Source organism: Mya arenaria, chromosome 6 (assembly GCF_026914265.1).
Source record: "Mya arenaria isolate MELC-2E11 chromosome 6, ASM2691426v1".
Classification (NCBI taxonomy): Eukaryota; Metazoa; Mollusca; class Bivalvia; order Myida; family Myidae; genus Mya; species Mya arenaria.
Genome location: NC_069127.1, coordinates 12,311,738 through 12,339,710, shown reverse-complemented (window position 1 = coordinate 12,339,710; position 27,973 = coordinate 12,311,738). Strand labels below are relative to the sequence as shown.

The following is a 27,973-nucleotide window of genomic DNA, read 5'->3' as shown; positions in this document are numbered from 1 at the left end:
TCGCGGCGACCCTTGACCTACGGACCTCAAAAAAATAGGGCATTGTTGGTCATGACAAACTTGAACACAACAGGTTCCAGGACAATAAGACCAAGCATTCTCAAAGTATGTATATCTTGGACAAGTATTTTGACATACTGACCATAAAATCAAAGAGGTCACCTACTGGTCAAGACCAACCTCCCTACATAGTTTGAGGACCGCTTAACTAAGTATACTGAAGTAATCAATCGAACAAGCTCATTTGTTCAAGTCGCCATGACCGTGACTGTTGACCTTCTGACCTCAAAATCAATTTGGTAAATCTGTGGTCATGACCAACATCCCTTGGTTCAAAGACCAAGCATACTATAGTAATCAATCGAACAAGCTTTTCGTGTCCAATGTCACCACACAATTACCTTTAACCTAGTGACCTCAAAATCATTATGGTTCATCTGACGGTCATGTTCAACATTCCTACCAAGTTTAAAGTCCTATCGTCCATGCATACTCTAGTTCAAATATGACAAGGTTTGTATACACATATTGCAAAGAGTAGTGTGTTTGGACTGAAGGGTATAGAAGGTACATCTTGTTTAGGAAAACACAGAATACACTACAGCATAAGAGACCAACCTAGAACAACTCCAGCAATTGGAACATTATGTCAACCAATAGACAACAATTATACAATACATAGTCAACCTTGGAAAAGGTGAAGAGCTTAAATGCACTGGGAGCTGGAACACTGATATCAACAACAATATCCATTGGCCAAATACAACAAGAACATTGCACAGAAAAATGACTATTAATGCCCGATAAACAGTCTCTGTTATAACCAGTAGGAAATTTAACTGTATCAACTGTATGAAACCATCTTATAACAGTGTGTGTATACCACGTGATAAATTGCGTCATAAATGCTTCGTCGGAAGGCCATATTTTGCTTCGAATGAAGAATTAAAACAAAGATTACTTCACTATTTCTTAACCATTTTTAATGAAACAAAGCGCAGTCTATGCCACTTACGGAGCCCCACCTTCAGTCTTTACCAGCGTTTGATTGAGGGTTTAGTTTCTTAAAACACTTTGACAAATCTGTTCACAATATGGCCGTCTGACGGAGCCCTATCAAAACATTATTTTGGAAATAGGTTTGTCGAGGTGTTTGATGAAACTAAACACCTAATCAAACTTCAGTAATAAAACAAATGCGGGGCTCATAAAGCGGCATAGACTGCCCTTTGTTTTATTTAAAATGGTGTAGTTAAAGAAAAGTTATCTTTGATTACAGGCTTCATTTTAAGCAAAATGTTGCCTTCCTACGTAGCATATATGACGTAATTTATCACGTGGTATACACACACTGTATAAAGGAATACCAGTTAAAGATTAAACTGAAGAAAAATGAGAAGTGTCCAGAGGTATCATGGTGTTCAGAGTTGCCAACCGCCTCTCATACTAGTCTCTGTAATATATATTCCATTGCCAGCGACTGCTTGTGGACAAGGACTGGAGGTTTTGCTACTTTTATGCCCCAACACTTATATAAATCTCCTTTTCACTGATGAAATCAAACTGTGGAATGCACTACCAGCTAATATATATATATATTAATAGCAAATGATCTGGAATTCCAAAATTGCTACCCCGGTACTTAAGGTCCAGCTGATATGAAATTACAGTCGAAAACCGTTGGCTCGAACTCGCTTTGCTCGAATTCCCTGTTGGCTCAAACTAGATGAAAAGGATCGATATCTTTATACTGAAGTTAAACATTCCTGCTTGGCTCGAATTATCATATAACATTTTGGAGGCCCAGTGAAATATAGACTTAATCAAACTACATCACTGTTAGCGACAAATTGTAGGTAGGCCTCTGATTGACTGACAGAAAGATCACCAGAAGATGACTTCTTTGAAGTTTTCTATATAAATATTAATCTTGGATAGGATTTTAGTCAAAATGATGAAACAGACAATCCAGTTACGAGAACAATCTGAGATGCAGGTTTCAAAGGCTCTGTAAAAACGTTTGAGTAAATTTCTTGAATTTTGACAAACAGTTTGTAGCAAAATGTGTCTACTATACATCCTGTCTAATGAAGATTTAAACTTCTGAAGAACTAAGAGGTTTGAACGCTCCTTATTTTTTCAATATATCTACCTACCTTAAAATCTTTTTGAAATCAAGCAAGCAGTCACTGTTACTGGCAAATTTGAAAACAACTTATTCGTTCAATTCAATTCCATGTACATACGAATGCCTTGATCTTTTAATAAGAAGACAAAACAAGGATGTTTTGTAAAAAACTATCCCTGGACTCATATGGCAGCCATATTTATCAATAAAGCATAGGGTCATCAAAGCCAATTATTCTGTAAAAGTAGAGCCATGTTTTTTCGAACAAACAATTTTTGTTCAAAGTTTCTTCATTGGACATACAAACACAAGGAAAATATTCCGAAACATCAGTTTGTCATTTTTATTACAAAATAGTACTCAAACTGGAATTGTGTCAATAGTACACAGACGCCCCTAAATGCCACGTTTGTCACCAAATTCCACAATTTAAGGACATCAAATTATTTCCTAAAATAGCTCATGAAAGTATGGCTTACACTCTTGAAGTTATGAGTAAAAAAGTTCAACAATTTTAACAAGAGAGCCATGATAGTCCTAAAACACTCATCTAAGCAAAGGGCCACAACTCTGTGATAAAGCATTAATAAAAAATGTTTCAATTTAAACATATCTTTACTGATGACGATACCTTGTTTTTAAATTTGTAAAGGGTCATGCAATGACGCTACATGTACCTGTAAAGTTTCATTGAATTTGGCCTGGTAGTTTCAGAGATTTTTTTTAAAGCAAAACAATAAGTCGGCCATTTTATTGTTGTTGTTGTTGATCAATCTCAATGCCTTGTATTTTTGTAAAGGGTCATACAAGGAAGCTTCCTGTAAAGTTTCAGTGAATTTGAACTGGTAGTTTCAAAGGAAATATTTTTTAAAGCAAAATAGGAAGTTGGCCAGATTGTTGTTGTTGTTGATCATTGCGACCCCTTGTTGTATATTTGTAGAAGGTTACCCAAGGAAGTTCCTGTAAAGTTTCGTTGAATTAGGACAGGTATTTTTATAAGAGATGTTTTTAAAAGCACAACAGGAAGTGTGTCATTTTGTTGTTGTTGTTGTTGTTGTTGTTGTTGTTGTTGATCAACCCCTTGTTGTATTTTTGTCACCCAAAGAAGCTTCCTGTAAAGTTTCATTGAATTTGGAGTGGTAATTTAAGAGGATATGTTTTCTAAAGCACAACAGGAAGTCAGCCATTTTGTTGTTGTTGCTGTTGTTGCTGTTGTTGTTGTTGTTGTTGTTGATCAATTGTGACCCCTTGTTGTATTTTTGTGGAGGGTTACCCAATGAAGCTTCCTGTAAGGTTTCATTAAATTTGGACTGGTAGTTTCAGAGGAGATGTTTTTTTAAAGCAAACCAGGAAGTCAGCCATTTTGTTGTTGTTGATCAATCGTGACCCCTTGTTGTAATTTTGTAGAGGGACATCCAAGGAACTTTTTGAAAGTTTCATTGAATTTGGAGGGGTAGTTTAAGAGGAAATGTGTTTTTTTAAGCAAAACAGGAAGTCGGCCGTTTTGTTGTTGTTGTTGTTAATCGATTGTGTCCCCTTGTTGCATTTTTGTAGAGGGACACCCAAGGAAGCTTCCTGTGAAGTTTCACTGAATTTGGCCAGGTAGTATCAGAGGAGATGTTTTTAAGCAACTGTCGACGGACGAACGGAAGGACGACTGACAAAGACCAGTCTCAGTAGCTCAACTTGGGCACTTCGTGCTCTGGTGAGCTAAAAATGGCATTTTGCCTTTTTAAAGCCCTGGTTATACTATGTGCAGTGGCAATCAAAACCCCAGGTGCAGGTTCATCAGATCATCAACATTCCCAAAAGTTTCATGACTTTAGCTGTAAAAGTTTTGGAGCTTTGATCGACACAATTACAGAAATACCATTTTTTGCTAACTCAAAGACCAAAACTCTTAAAAAAATCTAAAGTGCAGCTGGAAGCGAAACCCCAGGAGCACAACTTCATCATCCCAACAAAAAAATTCCAAATCTTTCATAACTCATGGTCATATAGTTTTGGAATTTTAAACTAAAATTGTCGAGAAATGCCTATTTTTTCTCATTCAAAGGTCATAACTCTAGTTTGCCTAATGCAACAAGAAACGAAACATAAGGTGCATAACTACATCATCTAACCTTCTGCCAAGTTTTCTTAACTTTAGGTACAAAAGATTTTGAGCGACACAATTTCTGAGATGGCATCTTTTGTTAATATTCAAAAGACACAACTCTTTTTTACTAAGTGAAGCGGAGAACGAAACACCAGGTGCACAAATTCATCACCTAAATAACATTTCATCAAGGTTTCTTCACTCTTCATGAAGTGAAATAGTTATGGAGTTTTGACCAACAAAGGTCCAGAAATGCCATTTGCTAATTCATGGGCGATAACTCTGTTTTCACATAGTGGAGCAGGAAACGAAACACCAGATGCACAACTACATCACCTAAATATCATTCCGCCAAGGTTTCTTGACTCTAGTTTCAGAGTTTCAAACGACACAATTTTGCACAATACTTACTACAAAATCAAGGATGCACAGACAGACAAGGGCAATTCTATATGCCCCCCCCCCCCCCTATTTTTGTAGTGGAATAAAAAAGAAAGATATCCAAAAAATCAATTTCGGAAAAAAACTAGTGGTGTTTGATTTAATAATGTTCTAAAAATAAACTGTTGACAACAGACCCTTACAAATGATAACATGTGACAAATAAATAGCTAAATTTGCTACAATACAACTTTATGACAAAAACAGTGCCAAACATAAATTCATGTAGCAATTTACCTTAGCTGGTGCTTGTTAGTGGTCCAATCTCCAGATGTGTCGGGCATTTTTAAAAACAACCTGTCCTTTTCACTGGTAAAACATTCTTTTGCCGCTAACACATGGAAAACGATATCAATATGCTGCCTACAAACACAGTTTATAGTTTTTAAGCAAGATTATAATTAACAATTAATTTTCAAAACATTATATTTCACCTGACCGACATTCCTTCAATAAATGGTCTTTCGGCAATTGCGAATAGTTTCCGATTAACGAAATATCTCCGGATATGTTCGGATCACGACACATCGCATATCGATATATTAAATAAGGTACAATTGTTTATATTGTGACAGCCGGCCACGATTTCTTTTAAAAAGTGTTAGTTTACGATTTGTTAAATATATTATTGTCATCAGCGTTTCAATTTTACGTTAATTTTTTTTCAGAACTTTGTTTGTAGCAAAAAAATGGGTAAACCAGTCAGGGTATTCAATTACCGCATGGGTGAAAAGAATTACGGTAAGGCTTCCTTAAACAAAATTAAGTATGTTATTTACAAATCTTGAAAGAGATAATAAATATTGGCATAAGTATAACCATTGAATTTTAAATTTCGTTAAATAATGACAGTTAATATTTTGGAATGTTTCGTCTATTTGTTTCTTAATATACATATTCATATCTTATACTGAAACAATAACACTCCAAATGATAACACATAATAAGAATTTCATACTTAGTTTTCTGATCCTTGCTACTCTGTGTGTTCTGTAAATAAACAAAATACAAGTGATATACAAAAAGATCATGCTCAAATAACCACTCTTTTGTGAATTGGTTTTCAAATGAAACAAAATCATTAAAGTCAAACAAGTGCATCAATTTGTTTCAATAAAATGAAGAGTTATGTAACTTGATTTTCCAATGCTGCAGTGCAGATATTTTACTAAACTATCCGCTTTTTTATTGCAATTATTGTATGACAGTGAATTGTATGCAACACCATATATGACTTTGGCTTGCAGTTTCAAGACCTGGAAGTAGGATTATTATTGATCTCAGGTTAGACTTAAAATGTCCACGATTGTCATTTAAAATGATTTAAAGTAAAAAGTAAAAAACGCTGTAAAACAATCCAGGGCTTTTTCTGCCCAATTTGGGAAAAAGACCCTAGACATTTTGGAATTTTTGCGTCGTGAAAATGCCAAAATTGGAAAATTTTACAGTTATAAGAAAAAGCTGTCGAGTCTCCTGCGAGTTAGGAAATGATTTTATATTGGTTAATTTCCCTTTAAAAGACCCAAAATGGCTGAAATATCTGAAATACCTTGGGTGTAAATAGCTATTGCAATAAATCGATCATGACAGATAATATTTCATACAGATATCATATGTGATGAAAATCAATGATTTCTGAGTTCAATTATCAAATGAACTTTAAATTAGGATGTTGAAAATGAACCAGTACATATAAAAAGACTTTCTTAAAAAAAAATTGGATTGGGATTTTTTTCTAAAGATTGGGAAAAATATCTTATATTTTGCTTTAGGAATGGGTCCAATAGTCGGACCTGTGGGTGCTATAGAAAATGCCCTGCAATCAGAATGCTTAAGTTTTGGTGTGATAAATACTACAACAAATATTTTCCAATTTTTAAATATGCATAGAGATTTATTGAAATAATAAATAAAAAAAATACATAGCAATATAAAATTCTGAACTTATTTTTGCAAAATATTAAAAACTATTTAAAACTGTTCTCCTACCTTATCCCTCGTTTTGGTATTTGATGCTGTGTTAACAGCTGTCTCTGTGTTCGCCGAAGAAGAAGCTGATTTAGTGGCTGCACCATTGCTTCTAGTATTGTAAGTTTTGTCAGGATTTCCAACCTTCTCACTGGCAGAACTGCCCAGGTTGTTCTGCTTTGCAGAATTTATGCTGTTTGTATTGTCTAGAAAGAAACTAGGTGTAGTCCTTTCTGAGGATTTAAATCCTGTTTCACTGTCAGGCTTCATTTTACTTTGCCCAAAAACAAAGCCCTTCTTATCTGGAGTGTCTTTATATTGTTCATCTAAAGATTTTTCTTTAGCATTCATATCAGCTTTTCCTGATTTCTGGTTTTCTTCAATTATCATGGACCTTGTTATTCTTTCAGATTTATCATCTTCTTCCTTGTGATCAGAATGCATACTCTGTTGTTTTTCTTTCATTTTTTCTTTCTTCCTTTCCCTCTTTTTAACCCTTTTGGCTTTAGTCCCTCCCATATGGTTCTTTTTGGATCCTTTTCCACCATGTTTCGTCTCTTCTGTGTCATCATCATTAACCTCTGATTCACTACTGTCTGAATCAGCAGAGTCATCTTTAGAGCCATTTCCAACTTTATCTGATAAATCGTTTTTAAATGTTTCACCATCTGAAGCCTTGTTTATTGTTTCATCATTAGTAATGTTTATATCCTTTATAGACTTTTTCAACTGACTTTCAACTGTAGCATTTTCTGCTTTTTCATGGCCAACTTCAGGTGAAACATTTCCTTTAAAAATAAGTGAGTGTTGTACTGAATCTCCTCCTTTGGAAACATCTGATGACACGTAGTTATTATTATTTATGTTAGCTGTTGCATTTGCATCACCTATATTTCTACGAGGATCACCTTGCATTATTGATTCTTGTTTTCTTTCATCGTTTCCATCATCCATGTTGACAACACATAATTTATTGTTCCATGGAAGATCAGATGTATTCATTGCATCATCTTCAATATTGTGTGTTGTTTTTGAACAGACAAAATTAACCTGTTCTTGACTCTGAGTCTCTTCAGCTTCTGGTTTGTTAGTCTTTGTGTCTTCTTCCTCTGTTAGTTTACTGGGTTTGAAATGTTCCTCCATTGGTTCAGGACTTGAAACTTCACCTTGTTGAACATCCGCTGCATTTGGTTTATCTGTAAATAGCCCTTGCCGCTTCTCTCTTGCCTCAGTATTATCTTGTAATGTGTTTTCCAGATCTGGATCTTTGACATCTAAATGTTCAACTCCAGTAGCTGACTCTCGAACTTCAACATTTAAATCTGATTCTTCTGCATGTTGTTGATGGGAAGGTGATGTTTGGTTAGAGGCTGGTTGATAATGTTGAACATATTTCTGACTTTCCCCGGCACTAGTTGTTGCCACAGAAACAGGGTCAGACATGTCAACAACACTTGTCTGTTTTTCTAAAGATGGTGGAGCATCAGTAGCTGAAAAAAATATTTAATTTTATCACATTTTTGAGAGAAGACAATCATATTGAATGATTAACTTCAAATTTAAATTCTTCTCAATAAAATGCAAAATGTTAATTCATACCTTGCTTTGCCATTGGTTTGACCTTGAATCCACACTCAGGGCAGAATTTTTTGCCTGGTGTACACACAGCTCCACAGCCCCCACACCTCTCTATATCTGGTGTTTGGACTTCTAACAACTTAATATCAACCTGTTTTCCACAACTTGTGCAGAACTTCTGTGTTGATTTCAGTTCCTCCCCACAAGGAGAGCCACTTTCATCGTCTCCATCACAGATGATGACAATTGATGACAAGATAGGCTTCGTAGGAAGATCAATCATTTTGCCCCCACATTCCTGACAAAACTTCCACTCCCCCTCCAACCCACACTTCGGGTTGGAACACTTCTTCATCATGTACAGGCACTGTTACATCCTGAAGTAGGGTAGAGTTTATAAACACAAAGAATCTAGCACAACCTTGAAACGTTTTGATGAAAACAAGACAACCTGCAAACAAGTATTCTGAAAGTGACATAAGAATTGCATAAAAACTATTAATTGACCTGATGACCCCTAAAATCATAAGGGGTCATCTACAGGTCAGAGGCAAGTCAAGTTTGAGGGCCATAGGTGCAGGCATTGTCGAGTTATCAAATGAAATATTTTCGCATTCAGGGTCACTGTGAACTTGACCTTTGACCCGATGACTCCTAAAATCAATAAGGGTCATCTACTTGTCAGGCCCAGCTTCCATGTCAAGTTTGATGATCATAGGTTCAGGCATTGTTGAGATATCACTGGCAGAAGATTTGTTAACTTTGTTGCGTTAAAGGTTTTTAGTCTGCGAGAAGTTCACTTGGCTTAATAAATTATTGATGCATTGACTTGTCCAGATTAAGGAACATTTATTGAATTATTGAAACTGAATGAGCGTGCTCGATCAGTAGTCAAAATTGTATTCAAACTTTCATAAATTCTTTCAAACCAGTGATTCTTTATGGTGTTTATGTTTGGGCTAGTGAAATTGGTTTCGGGCTAGTAAAACTTCCCATCTGGTAGCCCGAATGGCCTAGTGGATTCAAATCCGAATTTCCAACTCTGTTTGCATACAAAACCTTAACCAGAAGTCATATTATACAGGCCATTATTTGTATTATATGCAAGATAGAGTTAACGTTTAAGGTTACAATGCAATACATGAAGAATTTCCTGAAATATTGACCTAAATGGGCTAACAATACATGCAAAACCTAAGCCAAGGCGTAATGCTGATGCTGATACAAGGGTGAGTTCTGTAGAATAACTCTCCTTTTCTTTCAGAAGTCCAGAATGTTTTGGTTTTCTAAGCAAAATTTTGTGGAAAAAGCCTTCCACAAATATGGTCTTTTTGCACCTGCCTATTTCTGGACAGTACTTAAACATTTCACCACTATTAAAAGTAATCACCCAGCAAAATTTAAAAAAAAAAAAAAAATTCTCTCTCAAAAACCTAGTAAACATATCAACTTTTGATCTTAATACTTCTGCATACAAGATAGCATAACCATGATATCGATCCAGAGAAAAAGAATATGTAAGATTTGACCAAGTGACATAATTTTTTATTCACATGTGACGCAGTTTTAAATCTGTCCAAGAGTTCTTCAAGGGAAAAACTTTTTGATTAAGTTTGATAAAAAGTAGACCAAATATAATGCCTCTAGTGTGTTCCAAAGATTTTTATAAGATTTGATCTTGTGACCTATTTTTTTAACCCAAGGTGACCCACTTTAATAAGTGGTTGAGACTGGATCAAGAAGAACATTCTGACCAAGTTTGAACATAATCTAAGCAATCCCTACCAAGATATGGTTCAGATGATATGGTTCCGGACAAAAAACAATCTGAAATGATCTGACATAGTGACCTAATTTTTTTATCACATGTGACAGTCTTAAATGAGTCCAAAAGCTTATCACGGGAACCATTCTAATACAGTATGATAAATATTGGACCTAATATTTGTTCAAATTATAATTTGACCTAGTGACCTAGTTTTGAACCACATGTGACCCTTTTAAAAGCCTTTGATATTTGATATAGGGAAACATTCCGGGCAAATAAGAACACAAGTTGACGGATCCCTAGCAAGATATGATCTGAACAGAAAAAAGATGGATGGACAAAAAGAATGACGGACGGAATGAAGGACAGACAGACATCGCCAAAACAATAACCCCCTACCAAAACCTTGATGTATGTGCCTGTCAAAAGCAATAAAAAATCATATAAAAAAGTAAACAATGACCATAACTCCCGGAGAAATGGTCTCTATAAACTCTTTATGTATACCAACTTTGCTTGCAATATGTCGACTCTTATTCAGTTATTCAATTCCAACCATTTTTTATTAATAGTAACTTTGCCTTGACCTTGACCCTCAAACGCAATCCCATGAAAGGTCTCCATAAATGCTACCTATATACCAAGTCTGGTAACTATATGTCAAACCTAGCTAAAATTATTTAATACATAAGGTGACTTTGACGCTGCCCTCCCACCAGCCTGACATAAGTCTTTCTAAAACCTTTTTCTCTTTGTAAAAACCTGGTTAAGAATACATAATTGTGCCTGTCAAAAGAAATAAAAAGAAAAATTAAAAAAAAACAAGAGCTGTCGTAAGACAGCGCGCTCAACTATGCCGAATTGTCTTTGAAGTGAAAACAATGACGTAATATGTGCCTGTCAAAAGCAATATAAAACATCAAAATAAAATGTAAAACAGAACCCCGATGTGACAAAACCAGGTTTTTAATGTTTGGCAGAAGAGATTCAGTTTCAACTGCTTTCTTCTATTTTTTGTAACAGAGACCTTGACCCTAGGGGGCCAAAAGGCAATCCAATGAAAGGTCTCCATAAACTTGTCCTATATACCAAGTTTGGTCACACTATGTCAACCATTGCATAAGTCATTCAGAGGGTTGTCAATAAGAAATGGACGGTTAAAATGGAGTTTAGGCTGGTTCAAATTCGGTAGAAATAAAAATTAATCACGAGTTTTTTTGGTAATAAATGTTCCTTACGAGTAAAAACAGCCCTTTTCGGCTATAACACCTCTTTTCGATTTTTAGAGCATCGCCTTGACTGGTTTAAAATTTTCCGATAATCTGAATCAATATCTTACGATTCGGCGTATTTGTAGATGAAGTAGATGATTATTTGATTATCCAACATTGCCAACATTGCCAACATTTTGACACGATTCTGAACCATGACCTGTGACGTCAGGCACGTGATAAATAATATATATATATGTATTATTGGTAATTAATTATAGGTCGCAGAATTGTGTAAATTTCCATGAGGAACATGCTCACGGATCCCCAAGCTGGCCGCCTACTTTTCTGTTTCAGTCAGTTCAACAAAAACTTATTGACTTGTAAAACTCTGTATTCATTTCTAACCATTTTTCCATTTTTAGAGTTATTCAATACTAATCATTTTATATTAATTATAACTTTGACCTTGACGTTAATCCAAGGGGCTTAAAACGCAATCCCATGAAGGGTCTCCATAAAGTTTCCTATATACCAAGCCTGGCCACTATATGTCAAACTTAGATAGAATTATTCGATACATAAGGTGATTTTGACGCTGCTCTCCCACCAGCCTGTCTGAACAATGACGCAAGTCATTCTAATAAATAGTTTACCCTTTGTGAAAACCTGGATAAGAATATAAAAATGTGTCAGTCAAAAGAAAACAAGAGAGCCATAATGGCCCTAAAACGCTCACCTAAGCAAAGGGCCACAACTCTGTGATAAAGTGTTAATAAAAATGTTGCAATTTAAACATATCTTTACTGATGCAATGCCTTGATTTATATTTGTATAGGGTCATGCAATGAAGCTACCTATAAAGTTTCATTGAATTTGGACTGGTAATTTCAGAGGGTTTTTTAAACAAAACAGTAAGTCTGCCATTTTGTTGTTGTTGTTGTTGATCAATCTCAATGCCTTGTTGTATTTTTGTAGAGGGTCAAGCAATAAAGGTACCTGTAAAGTTTCAGTGAATTTGGCCTGGTAGTTTCAGAGATGTTTTTAAAGCAAAACAGGAAGTTGGCCAGATTGTTGTTGTTGTTGATCAATCGCAACCCCTTGTTGTATTTTTGTAGAAGGTTACCCAAGAAAGCTTCCTGTAAGGTTTCATTGAATTTGGACTGGTAGTTTCAGAGGAGATGTTTTTTTTTAAAGCAAAACAGGAAGTTGGCCATTTTGTTGTTGTTGTTCATTAATCCTGACCCCTTGTTGTATTTTTTAGAGGGTCACCCAAGGAAGCTTCCTGTAAAGTTTCATTGAATTTGGAGTGGTGGTTTCAGAGGAGATGGGTTTTTTTAAGCAAAAAAGGAAGACAGCCATTTTGTTGTTGTTGCTGTTGTTGTTGTTGATCAATCGTGACCCCTTTTTGTATTTTTGTAGATAGTCCCCAAGGAAGCTTCCTGTAAAGTTTCTTTGAATTTGGACAGGTAGTTTCAAAGGAGATGCTTTTTAAAGCAAAACAGAAAGTTGGCCATTTTGTTGTTGTTGATGTTAATCAATCGTGACCATGTGTTGTATTTTTGTAGAGGGACATGAATGGAAGATTCCTGTGATGTTTCATTGAATTTGGCCAGGTAGTTTCAGAGGAGATGTTTTAGGCAATTGTTGACAGACGGACAGACTGACTGACGATGGACAAAGACTGACTCTTAATAGCTCACCTTGAGACCTTCGTGCTCTGGTGAGCTTAAAAAAAATGGAAAAAAGTAAATCAAGGGCCATAATTTGTATTGAGGGTTAAAACGGAGTTATGTTACCTTGTTGTAAAATGGTTGTCAATAATTCTGAGAAGTTTTAAGTGGATTGAATGAAGGGTATAAAAGTTTTTTTTATTATTAAATATCCCAACTTGACCGTAAACTTTAACCTGCCCTTAAACTTTAACCTAAGTCCTAAGACAATCAGGGGCCATAACTTGTATTAAGGATAATATGGAGTTATGTAACCTCATTGTTTGATGGTCCTGAACAACTGTGTGAAGTATTAAGTGAACAAGAGTTGTATGTCAAACATTATGCCCCCCCTCTCCCTGAGCGCCATGTCGTCAGGATTACTTGGAGATTTGAATGAAATATGCACGGACCGTAGTGACAGCTGATTTGTGATTGACATTGGATGCCTTTGTGGCAATTTTAAGATTATGACAATTTAACGTGTGGGGATAGTAGGTACAGTTTTAAATCATATTCAGATGATGACTGATATTTGCAGATATCACTGTGAACTTGACCTTTTGCCCGATGACCCCCAAAATCAAAAGGGTCAACTACTGGTCAGGTCCAAACTCCAAGTCAAGTTTGACGGCCATGGGTGCAGTCATTGTTGAGTTATCACTCGGACAACCTTTTATCATTCAAGGTCACTGTGACCTTGACCTTTGACCCGATGACCCCACAAATCAATATGGTTCATCGATTGGTCAGGCCTAGCCTCCATGTCAAAATTGATTATCATAGATCAAGGAATTGTCTACTTTGCCTTCAAGGTCACTGTTACCTTGACCTTTGACCCCTAAAATCAATCATGATCATCTACTGGTCAGGCCCATCCTCTAAGTCAACTATGAGGGCCATGGGTGCAGGCATTGTTGAGTTATCACTTGGATAACCTTTTATCATTCAAGGTCACTGTGACCTTGACCTTTGACCCGATGACCCCTAAAATCAATATGGGTCATAAACTGGCCAGGCCCAGCCTCCATATGAAGATTGATGATCATAGGTCCTGGAATTGTCTAGTTTGCCTTCAAGGTCACTGTGACCCTGACCTTTGACCCCTAAAATCAATAGGGATTATCTACTGGTCAGGCCCATCCTTCAAATCAACTTAAAGTTGGATGGGTGCAGGCATTGTTATCACTGGGACAACCTTTTATCATTCAAGGTCACTGTGCCACTGGTCAGATGAATCCCAAAATCAATTCTTTGAAGGGGGGCATAATAATCAAGGACGGGTGCAGAAGTTATTAATAAATATCCCAACCTGCCCTAAAACTTTAACCTAAGTTCCATAGTCAATCAAAGGCCATAATTTGTATAAAGGATAATATGGAGTTCTCTAACCTCATCATGTGATGGCCCTGAACAACTGCGTGAAGTAGTAAGTAAATTGAATGAAGGGTATTGGACTTATAAGTGAAAATCACAACTTGCCCTAAAATTTTAACCGGACGCCAACTCTGAAGCGAGTAGTATAGCCCTCCTTAATCTTCGAATAGTTGAGCTAAAATGATGAACAAAAAATTTCTGAATATAAGGGAACTCTGTTGCATTAAAAGGACTGTATGTTGATATAGGAAACCAAAATAATTTCATCAAAGTTCCATGCTCTCAAAAAAATTATGAGTCGAGTTTTAAAATTGTTTGTCAAATCTCACTTTAAGCTAGCTGATTAGAACTTGCATTACTTTCCTTATGCTTTCTTACATATCTTTGTACAATTTTCACAAACCTGGATGATAAATACCACACAAAAAAGCCCACATGTACACAAACTGGTACTTTTTGTAATAAATCATTTAAACTACAGTCGAGCCAGTGTTAAGCAGCCATCAGAGGGAAACAAACAGATTGGCTTCTTAAGGCAGGTGACCATAAATACAGGTGTGGGTTCCTGAAATAGTCTTATGTTCAAGTCTCATTTTAGCAAGCTTTCATATTGAAACAATTATTAGTCAACTAAAGATGATGTAATACAATAAGTCCATATGTAGTGAATAAACTTTTGACAACTTTTAAATTTCTTGTCTTGGAATGAGCATATTTTTGCATAAATATCTGCAAACCACTGATATAAGACTGCTGACAAAAGATCAGATCACAGACTTTCATATTTGTGTCTAATGTTTTATGCCTTAAACCTTTACTAATGGTTTAAGAAAAATGCATAAAACATCAATTTTAAAACTTAAACATAAAATCTGCGATCTAATTTTTTGTCAGCGGTCTTATATAACTCGTTTCCATGGATTTTTGCAAAAAATGACTTGTCCCAAGACAAAAAAATGAAAAAAGTCAAAACGTTCAATCTGTGAGAGTGCAGCTTTAAGAGTTTAAATATGTCATGGGTGATTGAAAGCAAAAGGGTGCACAAAGAAAAGTAAAACCGTTCCTGGAAAGTCTTTAATAATAAAAGGGTGGTGTACCATAACTTAGTTCAAATCCAACCATCATTGTCAAAGTATTTAACCAGACAAATAAAGATTGTTTCCTTTGAAGCATGGGACATGTTTAAAAACTGCTGATAAACCTGAAAATTTATGACTTTTATTCTTGGTACAGTCTGAGTCAAGAGTTACTGAAATTGATATATCAAAAAGAATATAAAAAACAAGAGGGCCATGATGGCCCTAAATCGCTCACCTGAGTAAAAGAGTTTAACATAGCTTGTTTCTCAAAGAATATTGAACAAGAGCTGTCAAAGTATGTGACAAATGCCCCCCAATCTATGAACAAGTACATAAAAAGTTGATCTTGCCTTTATGTGTCAAATACATATTGCAAGTTATATTAAATTGCCTCTGAGCATAGAAAAAAACCCAATCATACTAAATGACAGCCAACACTCTTTATGTCCTCATATTCAGCATTCCATTGTGAATAAACACTTAGTGTATCTTTCACCTTAGAGGTAGGGACATGGGTCTTGCACACGACACGTTGTCTTGGTATGTCGAAAACATATGGCAAGTCATTTTAAAATCTGTTCATATAAGAGAAAGTCACAGCGCGGACACGACAGCCTATATTTTCCTTCAGGTTGCCATGGCAACCAGAGTTCTGCATGGAATTAATTTTTTTGAACAATTTTGAAAAAGCACCAACCAAGGATCATTCCTATGAAGTTTCATCAAAATTGTCCAAGGGGTTTAGGAGAAGAAGATGATTGTAACCAATTGTTGACACTTTTCCTTTAGGTTGCCATGTCAACCAGAGTTCTACATGGAATTAATTTCTTTGAACAATTTTGAAAAAGCACCAACCAAGGATCATTGCTTTGAAGTTTCATCAAAATTGTCAAAGCGGTTTAGGAGAAGACGATGATTATAACCAATTGTTGACATTTTCCTTTAGGTTGCCATGGCAACCGGGCCAAACAAAATTATTTGAACAAATTTAAGAGAGGTCCATGCAAGGACACTTCAAACCAAATTTGCTAAAGATCTATCAAGGGGTTCATGCGAAGAAAATGTTAAGTGTTTTTTTTACTAATTTTAGCTCTGGTGGCCCTTAAAAGGGGCCAAACAAAATTATTTGAAAAGACCTGACAGAGGCCCATGCTAGGATGCTTCAGACTTGAAGATCCATCAAGCAGTTAATAAGATCAAGTTGTTTAAAGGATTTTCTATTTTTTGCTCTGGTGACCCCTAAAAGGGGCCAAACAAAACCATTTGAACAAAGTTGAGAGAGGACCATGTAAGGATGCTACATATCAAGTATGGAGTCATTCTGACCTTTACTTTCAGAGGAAAAGATGTTTAAGTGACAAGACAATGTAAAAACAAATGACCCCTGAGCAAGGCCAATTTGACCCCGGGACAATAATTTGAATACCTTTGGTGTAGGTCCACTAGGTAACACTATATACCAAATATGAAAGCTCTAGGTCTTATATTTTGGAGAAGAGGATTTTTAAAGTTTTATTATATAAGACTATATAAAAACAAATAACTTTCAGGGCGGGGCCAATTTTGACCCTGTGGCAATAATTTGAACAACTTTGATAGAGGTCCACAAGATGATGTTGTATACCAAATCTCTAAGCTCCTGGCCTTACGGTTCTGGAGAAGAATATTTTTAAAGATTTACTATATAACACTACGTAAAACAAGGACCCCCTAGGCGGGCCCAATTTTGACCCTGTGGCAATAATTTGAACAACTTTGATAGAGGTCCACAAGATGATGTTGTATACCAAATATCTAAGCTCCTGGCCTTATGGTTCTGGAGAAGAATATTTTTAAAGATTTACTATATAACACTATGTAAAAACAAGGACCCCCTAGGCGGGGTCAATTTTGATCCTGTGGCAATAATTTGAACAAATCTGGTAGAGGTCCACTAGATGATGCTGTATACCAAATATCTAAGCCCTGGGCCTTACAGTTTCGGAGAAGAAGATTTTTAAAGATTTACTATATAACACTATGTAATAAAACTAGTGACCCCTGGGGCGGGGCCATTTTTGACCCCAGGAGAATAATTTGAACAAATTTTGTAGAGGACCACTACATGATGACACATACCAATTTGCAAGGTTCTAGGCCTTGTGGTTTTTGAGAAGAAGATTTTTAAATTTTTCCCTATATAAGTCTATATAAAACAAGTGACCCCCCGGGCGCGCCATTTTTGACCCCAGGGGGATAGTTTTAACAATTTTGGTAGAGGACCACTAGATGATGCTATATACCAAATATTAAGGCTTTTGGCCTTGTGGTTTTGGAGAAGAAGATTTTTAAAGTTTTTCCTTTCTGTTGCCATGGCAACCAGTGTTCTGCATGGAATTCAATTCTTTGAACAATTTTCAACAATTGGGGGACCACCCAAGGAACATTCCTGTGAAGTTTGGATGAAATTGGCTAAGCGGTTTATGAGGAGATGAGGTTTAAATTAAAAGTTTACGGACAGACGGACAGACGGACGGACGCCGGACAAATTGTGATCACAAAAGCTCACCTTGTCACTATGTGACAGGTGAGCTAATAAGGAAACCCATGACCGCCCGGGTGGGGCCATTTTTTGACCCCAGGGCCAAAGATTGAACAATATTGGTACAAGTCAACCAGATGATATATCATGCCAAATATCTAAGCTCTTGTCACTACTTGATTTTACGTGTGTATCTATATATATATATATATTTGCTATTAATTGTTGTATGTGTCCCATATTGAAAATTGGTATGTGTACTAAATATGTTATCCAGTTTAAATCAAGACGTTACTTGTCTTTGTGAGTTCGGAGAAGATTTTTTAAGTTTTCACTATAACACATATAAAGAAAACCCATCAGCCCCGGGGTGTGGCCAATTTTGACCCCACGGCCATAATTTGAACAGACTTTGTAGAGGTCCACTAGACGATGAATCATGCGAAATATCTAAGCTCTAAACCACGTAAGTTCAGAGGAGATGATTTTTGAAGTTTTCACTATAAACATATAGAGAAAACCCATGACACCCCAAGGGGGCGGGGCCAATTTTGACCCCAAGGCCATAATTTGAACAATCTTTGTAGAGGTCCACTAGACGATGAATCATTCCAAATATCTTAGCTCTAGTCCAAGTAAGTTCAGAGAAGATTTTTGAAGTTTTAACTATAAACATATCAAGTATACCCATGACCCCCAGGGGTGGGGCCAATTTTGACCCCAAGGCCATAATTTGAACAATCTTTGTAGAGGTCCACTAGATGATGAATCATGCCAAATATCTAAGCTCTAGTCCAAGTAAGTTCCAAGGAGAAGATTTTTGAAGTTTTCACTATAAACATATAGAGAAAACCCATGACCCCCCGGGGCGGGGCCAATTTTGACCCCAAGGCCATAATTTGAACAATCTTTGTAAAGGTCCACTAGACGATGAATCATGCCAAATATCTAAGCTCTAGTCCAAGTAAGTTCAGAGGAGAAGATTTTTGAAGTTTTAACTATAAACATATTGAGCGTACCCATGACCCCCCGGGGCAGGGCCAACTTTGACCCCAGGGCCATAATTTGAACAAACTTTGTAGAGGTCCACTAGACGATAAATCATGATAAATATCTAAGCTCTAGGCCAAGTAAGTCCAGAGGAGAAGATTTTTTAAGTTTTCACTATAAACATATAGAGAAAACCCATGACCCCCCGGGGCGGGGCCAATTTTGACCCAAGGGCCATAATTTGAACAATCTTGGTAGAGGACCATTTAGTGATCCTACCTACCATGTATCAACGGCCTAAGCCTTGTGGTTTGGGAGAAGAAGATTTTAAAGTTTTTCCTTTCCATTGCCATGGCAACTAGAGTTCTGCATGGAATTCAATTCTTTGAACAATTTTCAAAGGGGACCACCCAAGGAACATTCCTGTGAAGTTTGGATGAAATTGGCTAAGCGGTTTATGAGGAGATGACGTTTAAAGTAAAAGTTTACGGACGGACGCCGGACAAATTGTGATCACAAAAGCTCACCTTGTCACTATGTGACAGGTGAGCTAATAATACAGAAATGTAAACAACATCTGCCCGCCCCTCCCAACTGACTGCATGACCCCCCCCCCCCCAGTTTCAGCCAAACAAAGCTTCTACACTCACCTTTAGTTCAATGCAATCATTTTCAAATATATATATATTTGTAAATACTGAACCCGAAATCAAGAAATAAATATGTTTATTCTGATTTTTTCGAATCAAGACACATATGAGTAAGTGGGCCATAATGGCACTAAATCGCTCACCCGAGTAAAAGAGTGTAGCCTTTGTAATCCATATAGCTTGATATTTGTTCTCAAAGCTGTACATATGATCCAAATTTCAAAACTGTAGCTTCAAAAATAAGATGTCAAAAAGGTACAATAAAGTTTATCCACAGAATTTATATTTCTTTTCAAAACTGTACATATGGTCAAAATGTTATAGCTGCACCTTAAAAAAAAGGAAGTAGGTCAAAAAGTCACAGTCAAGGTAATCAAACGACAATATTGATATTTGTCTTCAAAACTCTACACATGATCCAAATTTCATTGCTGTAGCTTCATAGATAAGAAAGTAGGCAGTCACAGTCAAGGTTATTTAACCACAACATTTGGCGTTTTTGTTGATACCAAACCAGTTTCAGTTTGGTTTCAATGGTTTCAGCAGATTCGAAACAGGTTTTTATAATTTTGCTTGAAGTAACAATTACATTTTTTGTGAACAGTTTCAACAACATGGCGGAGCAAACAAACTGATATATTTACACACACTTATTAATAGTACCCTTTTTACTAGCTCATTTGCCCATTGTAAGGCATTCTTATAAATAATCATTGAGTTTCAACAAACATAGTTTATCAATTACCGCCATATAGTTTTCAAAGTAAACTAGTTTTTGGATGGAAGGAACCGATGAACCCGATGAATGAAACCCCCTCCAGTAGGGGTTTCGATAGTTTCAAAAACTGGTTTTGGTTTTTCTTAAAAAAAACACGATAAAACTGGTTTCAGTTATTTGGACACTGTAACAACAAATACACAGTTTGTGAAACCGAAATAAAACCAAAACCAAAACCAGTTCATTACCAACAAAAATGCCCATTGTTATTTGTTTACAGAATTGTAAACATGGTCAAAATTTCTTCGCTTAAGTTTCAAAAAGAAGACAGTAGGTCAAAAAGGGTGCAACCAAATTTGACCCAAGGGGCGTAATTTGCACAATCTTGGTAGAACACCACTATATGATGCTCGTTACAAATTATTTAAGGTCTCGGCCTAGCGATGTCAGACAAGAAGATTTTCGATAAGTCCACAGAAAACCTCATGGCATAGCGAGTTTTGACCCCAGTGGCATAATTTGATTTTCACAAGCAATTGTGTAAGACACAGGAACAAAAAGGTGTATTCACTTATCACAAAAAAAGATAAGATTGTACAATTACAATGGTCTACATGTAGTTCAATGGAAAAGTCTGATCATTTAATTCATCATTGAGTAAAAATGATTTTTTTCTAGAAAATAAAGAGATATTATATTTCCTAACATATAAATCTATGAAAAACAAGAGCTGTCACAGTATGTGACGAATGCCCCCGAATATGACATTGACTTATGAACAAGGTCAGTACATAAAAAGTTGATCTTGCTTTTACGTGTCAAATACATATGGCAAGTTATTTTAAATTGCCTCTGAACATAAAAAAATACCACCCATATTTGACAACCTACACTCTTATGTCCTTATATTCAGCATTCCATTGTGAATAACCACTAAGTGTTTCTTTCACCTTAGAGGTAGTGACACGAGTCTTGCACGTGACACATCTTGGTATGTGGAACACATGTGGCAAGTTATTTTAAAATCTGTCCATACAAGGGAAAAGTTACAGCCTGGACACAACAACCTATACTCTATGTCCATATATGCAGCACTGCATTGTGAATAAACACCTAAATGTGACCTTGACCTTAGAAGTAGGGACACGAGTCTTGCACGAGACACGTCGTCTTGGTATGTGTAACACATGTGGCAAGTTATTTTAAAATCTGTCCATACAAGGGATAGTTACGACCGGACATGACAACCTATACTCTATGTCCATATATGCAGCACTGCATTGTGAATAAACACCTAAGTGTGACCTTGACCTTAGAGGTAGGGACACGAGTCTTGCACGTGACACGTCGTCTTGGTATGTCAAACACATGTGGGAAGTTATTTTAAAATCTGTCCATACAAGGGAAAGTTACAGCCCGGACACGACAACCTATACTCTATGTCCTTATATGCAGATATGCAGCACTCTATATTTCTACCCAGTTCATGTACGTTACCGCGACATACTGTTAACTTGGAACATTTCATGTAAGTAATAAAAACTTGAGACTCTATTATGTTCACAAGCTCAATTGTTTTCAAAAGGAGCCATGATGAAGTCAATATCTAACTACAGTATAAGTTTAGCAAACATCCAGTAATAAATGGGGGCTCTATTGTGTTCACAAGCTCAACTGTAGCAATTTTGACAACTTCAAGGGCAATTATCCAGTCATGCACAGCCAGATCTGGCTTGTTTTCAAAAGAAACCCAGGTCTCATTAATATATAATACTAGCAAGTTTTGGAAGATCCAATAATGGAGGCTCTATATGTATCTATAGGTTAGTGTTTATTTAGTAATTTCTTTGTAAATAGGTAACCTAAGGAAGCGGAGCGTAGCGAAGAGTAGCGAAGCGTAGCGAAGCGAACGTGGTTTCTTATTCACGAAGAAATTACTTAATAAATTCTAACCGACTTAGTATTAGCCCCTCCAAAATTGCATCAGCTTTAAAATGAATCCGTTCATCTGTCAAAAAGATATGTCAATCACTGCAATATAGTGTGACGTCATTTAAATCAAGCCATATACAAACATTAGGCGTGACTATATGCACACGAGCAGTTATAGCAATTTACTTATTCATCAAGAGTTGTCTTCAGCAATAAGTAACAATTCCTCACAAATAAGAAACTGAACATTTTAAATCTAGTGCCCCTGATTGGCTGACAATGTTGGGCAAACACTAAGTTCACAAGCTGTATAATAGCAATTTTGACAATTTCAAGTGCAATCATCCAGTCATGCATGGGCAGATCTAGCTGGTTTATAAAAGGAATAGAACTCTTATGTATGTCAAACTACTGTGAAAGTTTGATTGAGATACAATCAAAACTGGAGACTTAATAATGCTTACAAACAAATGTTTATTGACGCACGGCCAGTAGAGCTTAAAATAAACAATTTCAGTAGACCATTAGTATCTTCGACTTTTTTCGCATTAATATATGAGGGGTCTCATGAAATGCTTCAAGAAGGTAAATCAACTAATTCTACATCTTGAATTTCAGGACATGCAAGACCAAGGGAGCTCAATGGCCCTGTGATAACTCACATACTCAATGACCTACATAAAAAGACAGTGACAGGACATGCTTCATTTACATAAGCATTGGATAAGGGGACAAATTTCATAATTGATAATCAAATCAAAATGGACAATCCTAATTGATCATTTAATTGGAAATTTATAATAAGACTGTAATTTTGTCTGTGCTAAATATTGGTATAAAAAAGAGCTGTCACAGAAACTATTCACTGCTTTTAACCAGAAAATCTAAATCAAATAATAAAGGAACATTATTTGCAGTACATGCAAGATAATTATTATATAAAAAAGTTACAATGCAACACATCAAGGAGTTGATGATATTTCTGTGCTTACAGGCACCACCTTAACCAGAAGTTTTATGTTGAATAATAAATGGCCATAAGTTGTATTATATGCATGATAGAGTTATCTTATTTGATTGATTAAGTAGGTTGGATGGTTGGGATCATTTGCCTAAAATGTCAATTCAATACCAGAATTTTCTGCATTAAACCACTTTTATTGAAGAAATCAAGAAGGACCACCCAAAGAACATTCCTTTGAAGTTTGGTTCAAATTGTCTGAGCAGTTTAGGAGGAAATGTTTTAAGGAAAATGTTGACGACAGACTTATGGACAGTCGGGGAACAACAGAAAACAGACAATCACCCTATCACAATTTTTTCTTATCAGCAAAATCTGGAACCCTTCCCAAAATATAGTATTTTTGCACTTACTTAATTCTGGACAGTGCTTAAAATATTTCATAATAAGTTCATAATAAGTAATCACCCAACAAAATTAAAAATAAATTTATCTTTAAAACAAAATCCCATAAATACAAATTCATTGATCTAAATATTTTTGGCATAAAAAAGAAAGGCATTTTAATCTTACCAGAAGATAGATGAAAAATCTATTAAACAAGTCACATCAACACTGCTAAATTCCAATTGTTATATTTCAAAGTACAAAATATTGTTTGTTTAGTTATAAAGGAAATGCATGTTCGGCTGCACTTCTCAAAAAAATATGGTATACTCTTTTTCATCAATTAACTGCCATTAAGACCATTTCTCACGCTCTTATTCAAAATCAATGCATACACATGTATAACAGACATAAATATATATAGCCCGGAATTCACATAACTTGGTTTTCATATGGCGGTAAAAAAAGGGGGAATTTCAAGCTATTGAAATTCATGTAACAGTCCAATGACTCTTTGTTTTCGAAGTAACATGTGTATATTAAAACGGTATAATTTTGTTCGTACCGGAGGATTAGCTTGGGAAAACCAGCATATCTATAATTCCGGGCTTTAACTATTCTAAGTGATAATCCTTTAACTTCTAACTGGAAAAGGCATTCATGAAAATTTTAATTACTGATCACAAGATTGTGTATTTAATAGCTGAACATGTAAAAATATTAAATGATTGGTGAGTGCTAAAAGATTTACTGTGATCTACTATCGTATCATAAGGTAGAAATACTGTGTTTGCTACACTTTTCTTTCAAATTTAACTTGGGATCCTTCATAAGAACCATTGTTTTTGGCATTTATTCATCCTTCTTGGTAAATTTAAACAATTGCATTAATTGAAGTAAATCTTATTTGGGAGTAAGGGGGCATCTTTAATAAAAATAACAACATTTTATAAAAGAAAAATCATGAAAATTTTTGCAAGTAAAAGCAGCAAATCAAAAATACTGAAATTTGAACATTCGATCTGCATATCTGCAATTATCATCCATTCAGAAAATAGTATTTATAAAGAAACAATGCTAAAAGAAAAGGTATCTGAATTTCCATGAAGTTAAATGGTTGCACAAGAACTTTGGGCTGGCGTATAAATGTTTGGTTAAAAAGAATAAATGCCATTTTTGAGATGTTTGTTATATTTCAATGAAAAGATCTAAGCTCATCCGAAGCATCTGAACATTTGGGCACCCTGTTGTGCATTATGAAAAAAGAAACAAAAATAATTTTGTCAAAATTTCAAGCTGTAAAACACAAGAGATGTTTCTCAAACATTATGTCAACCCCCCCCCCCATTGAATGAAATATGCATGCAGTGTTCGAAATTAGCACTAGTCTGCCAGCAAAGAACAGCAAAGATCTAGTATATTTTCTCTCGGGCTACTAAAAATTCTCAAAGTACTAGTCTGACTTGTTAGTCACGAAAATATTCCTAGTTTCACTTTTGCACTTGCCAAAACTGCTTATATCAATGTGCTGGTTCCTCCTTTCACTTAAGTCAGTAAGTATTGATTTTCAGAAAATTATTGACCTTTGTAACAAACTGGTCTAAACCACTTACATCAATGGGCTGTTTCCCGATATCCAATGGGCATTGTTGCTTATAAAGTTCAAGTAGGAGAACTACAATGCAAATTAATTTGGTTCCCGAAATCATACTATATATTCAAATTAAAAAACATACGCAAGAATAATGGTGGCCCAGTTAAATTTGAGGAAGGCCCTCAGCCAGGAAAAAATGGAGGTGGCTGGAAGACAGGATCCAAAAGTGAAATATGAGGAAAAACGGGGTAGGAGGGAGCCATTAATAGGCTGATATTTTTGTATTCCAGAGATTAATTAACTGTTAAAACCAAAATTAATATTGTGTTTTATTATTTGTCTATGTTAAAAGTGAGCTCACAACGAATTATTATCAGTGATTTAAGACGTCTGCATCAGAAAAATATTCGGGCTAGTGAATTTTCATTAGAGCTAGAAAAAATTTGGGATTTACTAGCCTGACGTGCTTATGATTTTAGATTTTAGTTTCTATGACTGTGCATAGACTGGAATGACAGCTGATTTATCATTGACATTGGATGCCTTTGAGGCAGTCTTAAGATTAGGACCATTCAAAGTGTGAGAATAGTAGGTACAGTTTTTAATCATGTTCAGATGATGACTGATATATGCCGATAAACATGTATCAGGGAATAAGTAAATATGACGTAAATTTTAATGACCTATTTGAGTTGTGACCTTGACCTTTGACTCTATGAACTCAAAATCCATAGGGGTCATCTACACTCAGGGGGTCCAACGTGTTTTGTGTTTTCTGAATTTTAAGTGAGGGAATTGTGTGAAGCAGAATAAAATGGCGGTGTTTGAAGATATTTTGGTTATTTGGGAGAATATTTTCACCTGGTAAGTAAGTGTAATCACTTTTCTCGCAATATAAATATGCCTACCCGGTTATTATTTACAAAATGCAATTTGTGAGCCAATAAGCACATACCGTGTTATGCAATTATTACCAATTACATATGTATACTCATTTCAGTTCATATATTTCCTCATTAAATTATTACTCTTTATCAATGTAAGAACTCTTGATGCAGCACGAACGTCTTGCAATACAGAAAAAAATGAATGCAAACATTATCAGTCTGATACTATTTTACCACAAAAATCACGAAAATATGTTTTAAAACAGTGGTAGTGTTTGTTATATAGTGTGTGCCCAAAGAACCATTGCCAGACAACTGCCGGGGTTGGTGTGTGTGTGGGGGAGGGGGTAAACCCTTCACACAATTCCCTCACTTAAAATTCGGCAAACACAAAACACGTTGGACCCCCTGCTACTGGTCAACCCATACCTCAATGTCAAGTTTGAGAGCCAAGAGTGCAGGATATGTCGAGACTGTTAATCAGACAGACTAGCTTTTTGCCTTCAAGGTCACTATGACCTGGACCTTTGACCCAATAACCCCTTAACCAAGAGGGCAATGTTTTAATGCATTTAAAGCTGCTCTCTCACAGTTATACCATTTTTACAACTTTTTTTTGTCTCGGAAAGAGCAAATTTTTGCCTAAATATCTGCAAACCAATGTTATAAGATTTCTTAAAAAAAATATGTTCGTAGGTTTTCGTATTTCTGTTAGAAAATTAATGTTTTATGGCTTAAACTGTTACTAACGGTTTAAGAAAAATGCAAAAAACATCAATTTTTTTAACTGAAATAAACAAAAATATCCGATCTGATTTTTTAACAGCAGTGTTACATAAATGGTTTCCATGGTTTTCACAAAAAATGGCAAAAAATAAAAAAAAAATGTAAAAACGTTTAATCTGTGAGAGTGCGGCTGTAAAGCTTGTTTTGTGCAAAATATCTTTGCACTTACATAGTAAATCATGAATATAAGCCTTAATTATCCATTTCAAACATAAAATACTTCTCTAAATACAATTTCAATATATATTTCAAAACCCCACATTTTTTGCACAAAGCCGTTTATGCACCAGTCAATTGTAACCACGGCCCCCCCAGGTCTGGGGGTATACCGGGGATAGCCGGGGAAATGGGCCGTGTTTTAACCTTCCAGGTTATGTCTTCACGCCAAAATATAGCAGGAATTTGGCATTATCAAGGGTCCACTGGGTGCGGGGGCATTTGGCGGGGGTTTTACCAGCAGATCGTCCCAGCAGGGCGGAGATTTTGCCCAGGCTTGGCTGGACCGAAAGTCAAAGTCCCCGCTTTTCCCCGGACCTGGGGGGGCTGTGGTTACAAATGACTGGTGCATTAGACGTTAGGGTTTTGAAGAATCCTGTTTAACACGTCTATTATTTTAGACTAGGTTCCGTCAATTTCTGCCATTAAAAAAACTATTCATTACTGACTTCACCCTTGTCGTTTACGACAAAGACTGGTATGTAATAAGTCAAAATAATTTGGATATCATACCTGTTTAAAATCCAGTTAAATTTCATGTTATTGAACTATTCTGTAAATAATTATTTCTAAAATAAGAATATAATTCACATCACTCTGCAATAGATTGCAGTGTGACCATCTACTCGTCTATTGCGTTACACAATCATAAAGAAATGAATTTGTGGAAAACGATACAAGCGCATACTGATAAAATAAATGCGCTGTCATCAGTTTACATACAGATATCGTAATCGGATAATTTTCTGAAATTTAAAAACGAAAATAGAATTTATAAAAAAAAAAAACTATTATACAGTAATTATGTATAAATATAACTATTTCAAGGGTATACATTTGATAAGATGTAAAACTGAAACATCACTCACGTTCTTGCAGAATGATGTCTCGCTCAATAGTGTTGATGTTCTAAATTAGTTTTTACGGCGACGAATTTTCTTGAAGTTCGTTTCTAAAACGAAAGTATGAAC

General features: G+C 35.7%; 1 protein-coding gene across 1 annotated transcript in view; it reads right to left on the bottom strand.

The window, feature by feature from the left end:
* LOC128237323 (E3 ubiquitin-protein ligase rnf213-alpha-like) overlaps positions 1–27,973 on the bottom strand; it is a 116,899-nt gene extending 88,926 nt beyond the window's left edge. The window contains exons 1-5 of the mRNA XM_052952732.1: positions 27,872–27,973; positions 8,235–8,590; positions 6,657–8,125; positions 5,626–5,657; positions 4,905–5,030 (exon numbers count right to left, since the gene is read on the bottom strand). Coding sequence (XP_052808692.1) covers positions 4,905–5,030; positions 5,626–5,657; positions 6,657–8,125; positions 8,235–8,571 — 1,964 coding nt within the window. The 5' untranslated portion in view covers positions 8,572–8,590; positions 27,872–27,973. The remainder of the gene's footprint in view (positions 1–4,904; positions 5,031–5,625; positions 5,658–6,656; positions 8,126–8,234; positions 8,591–27,871) is intronic.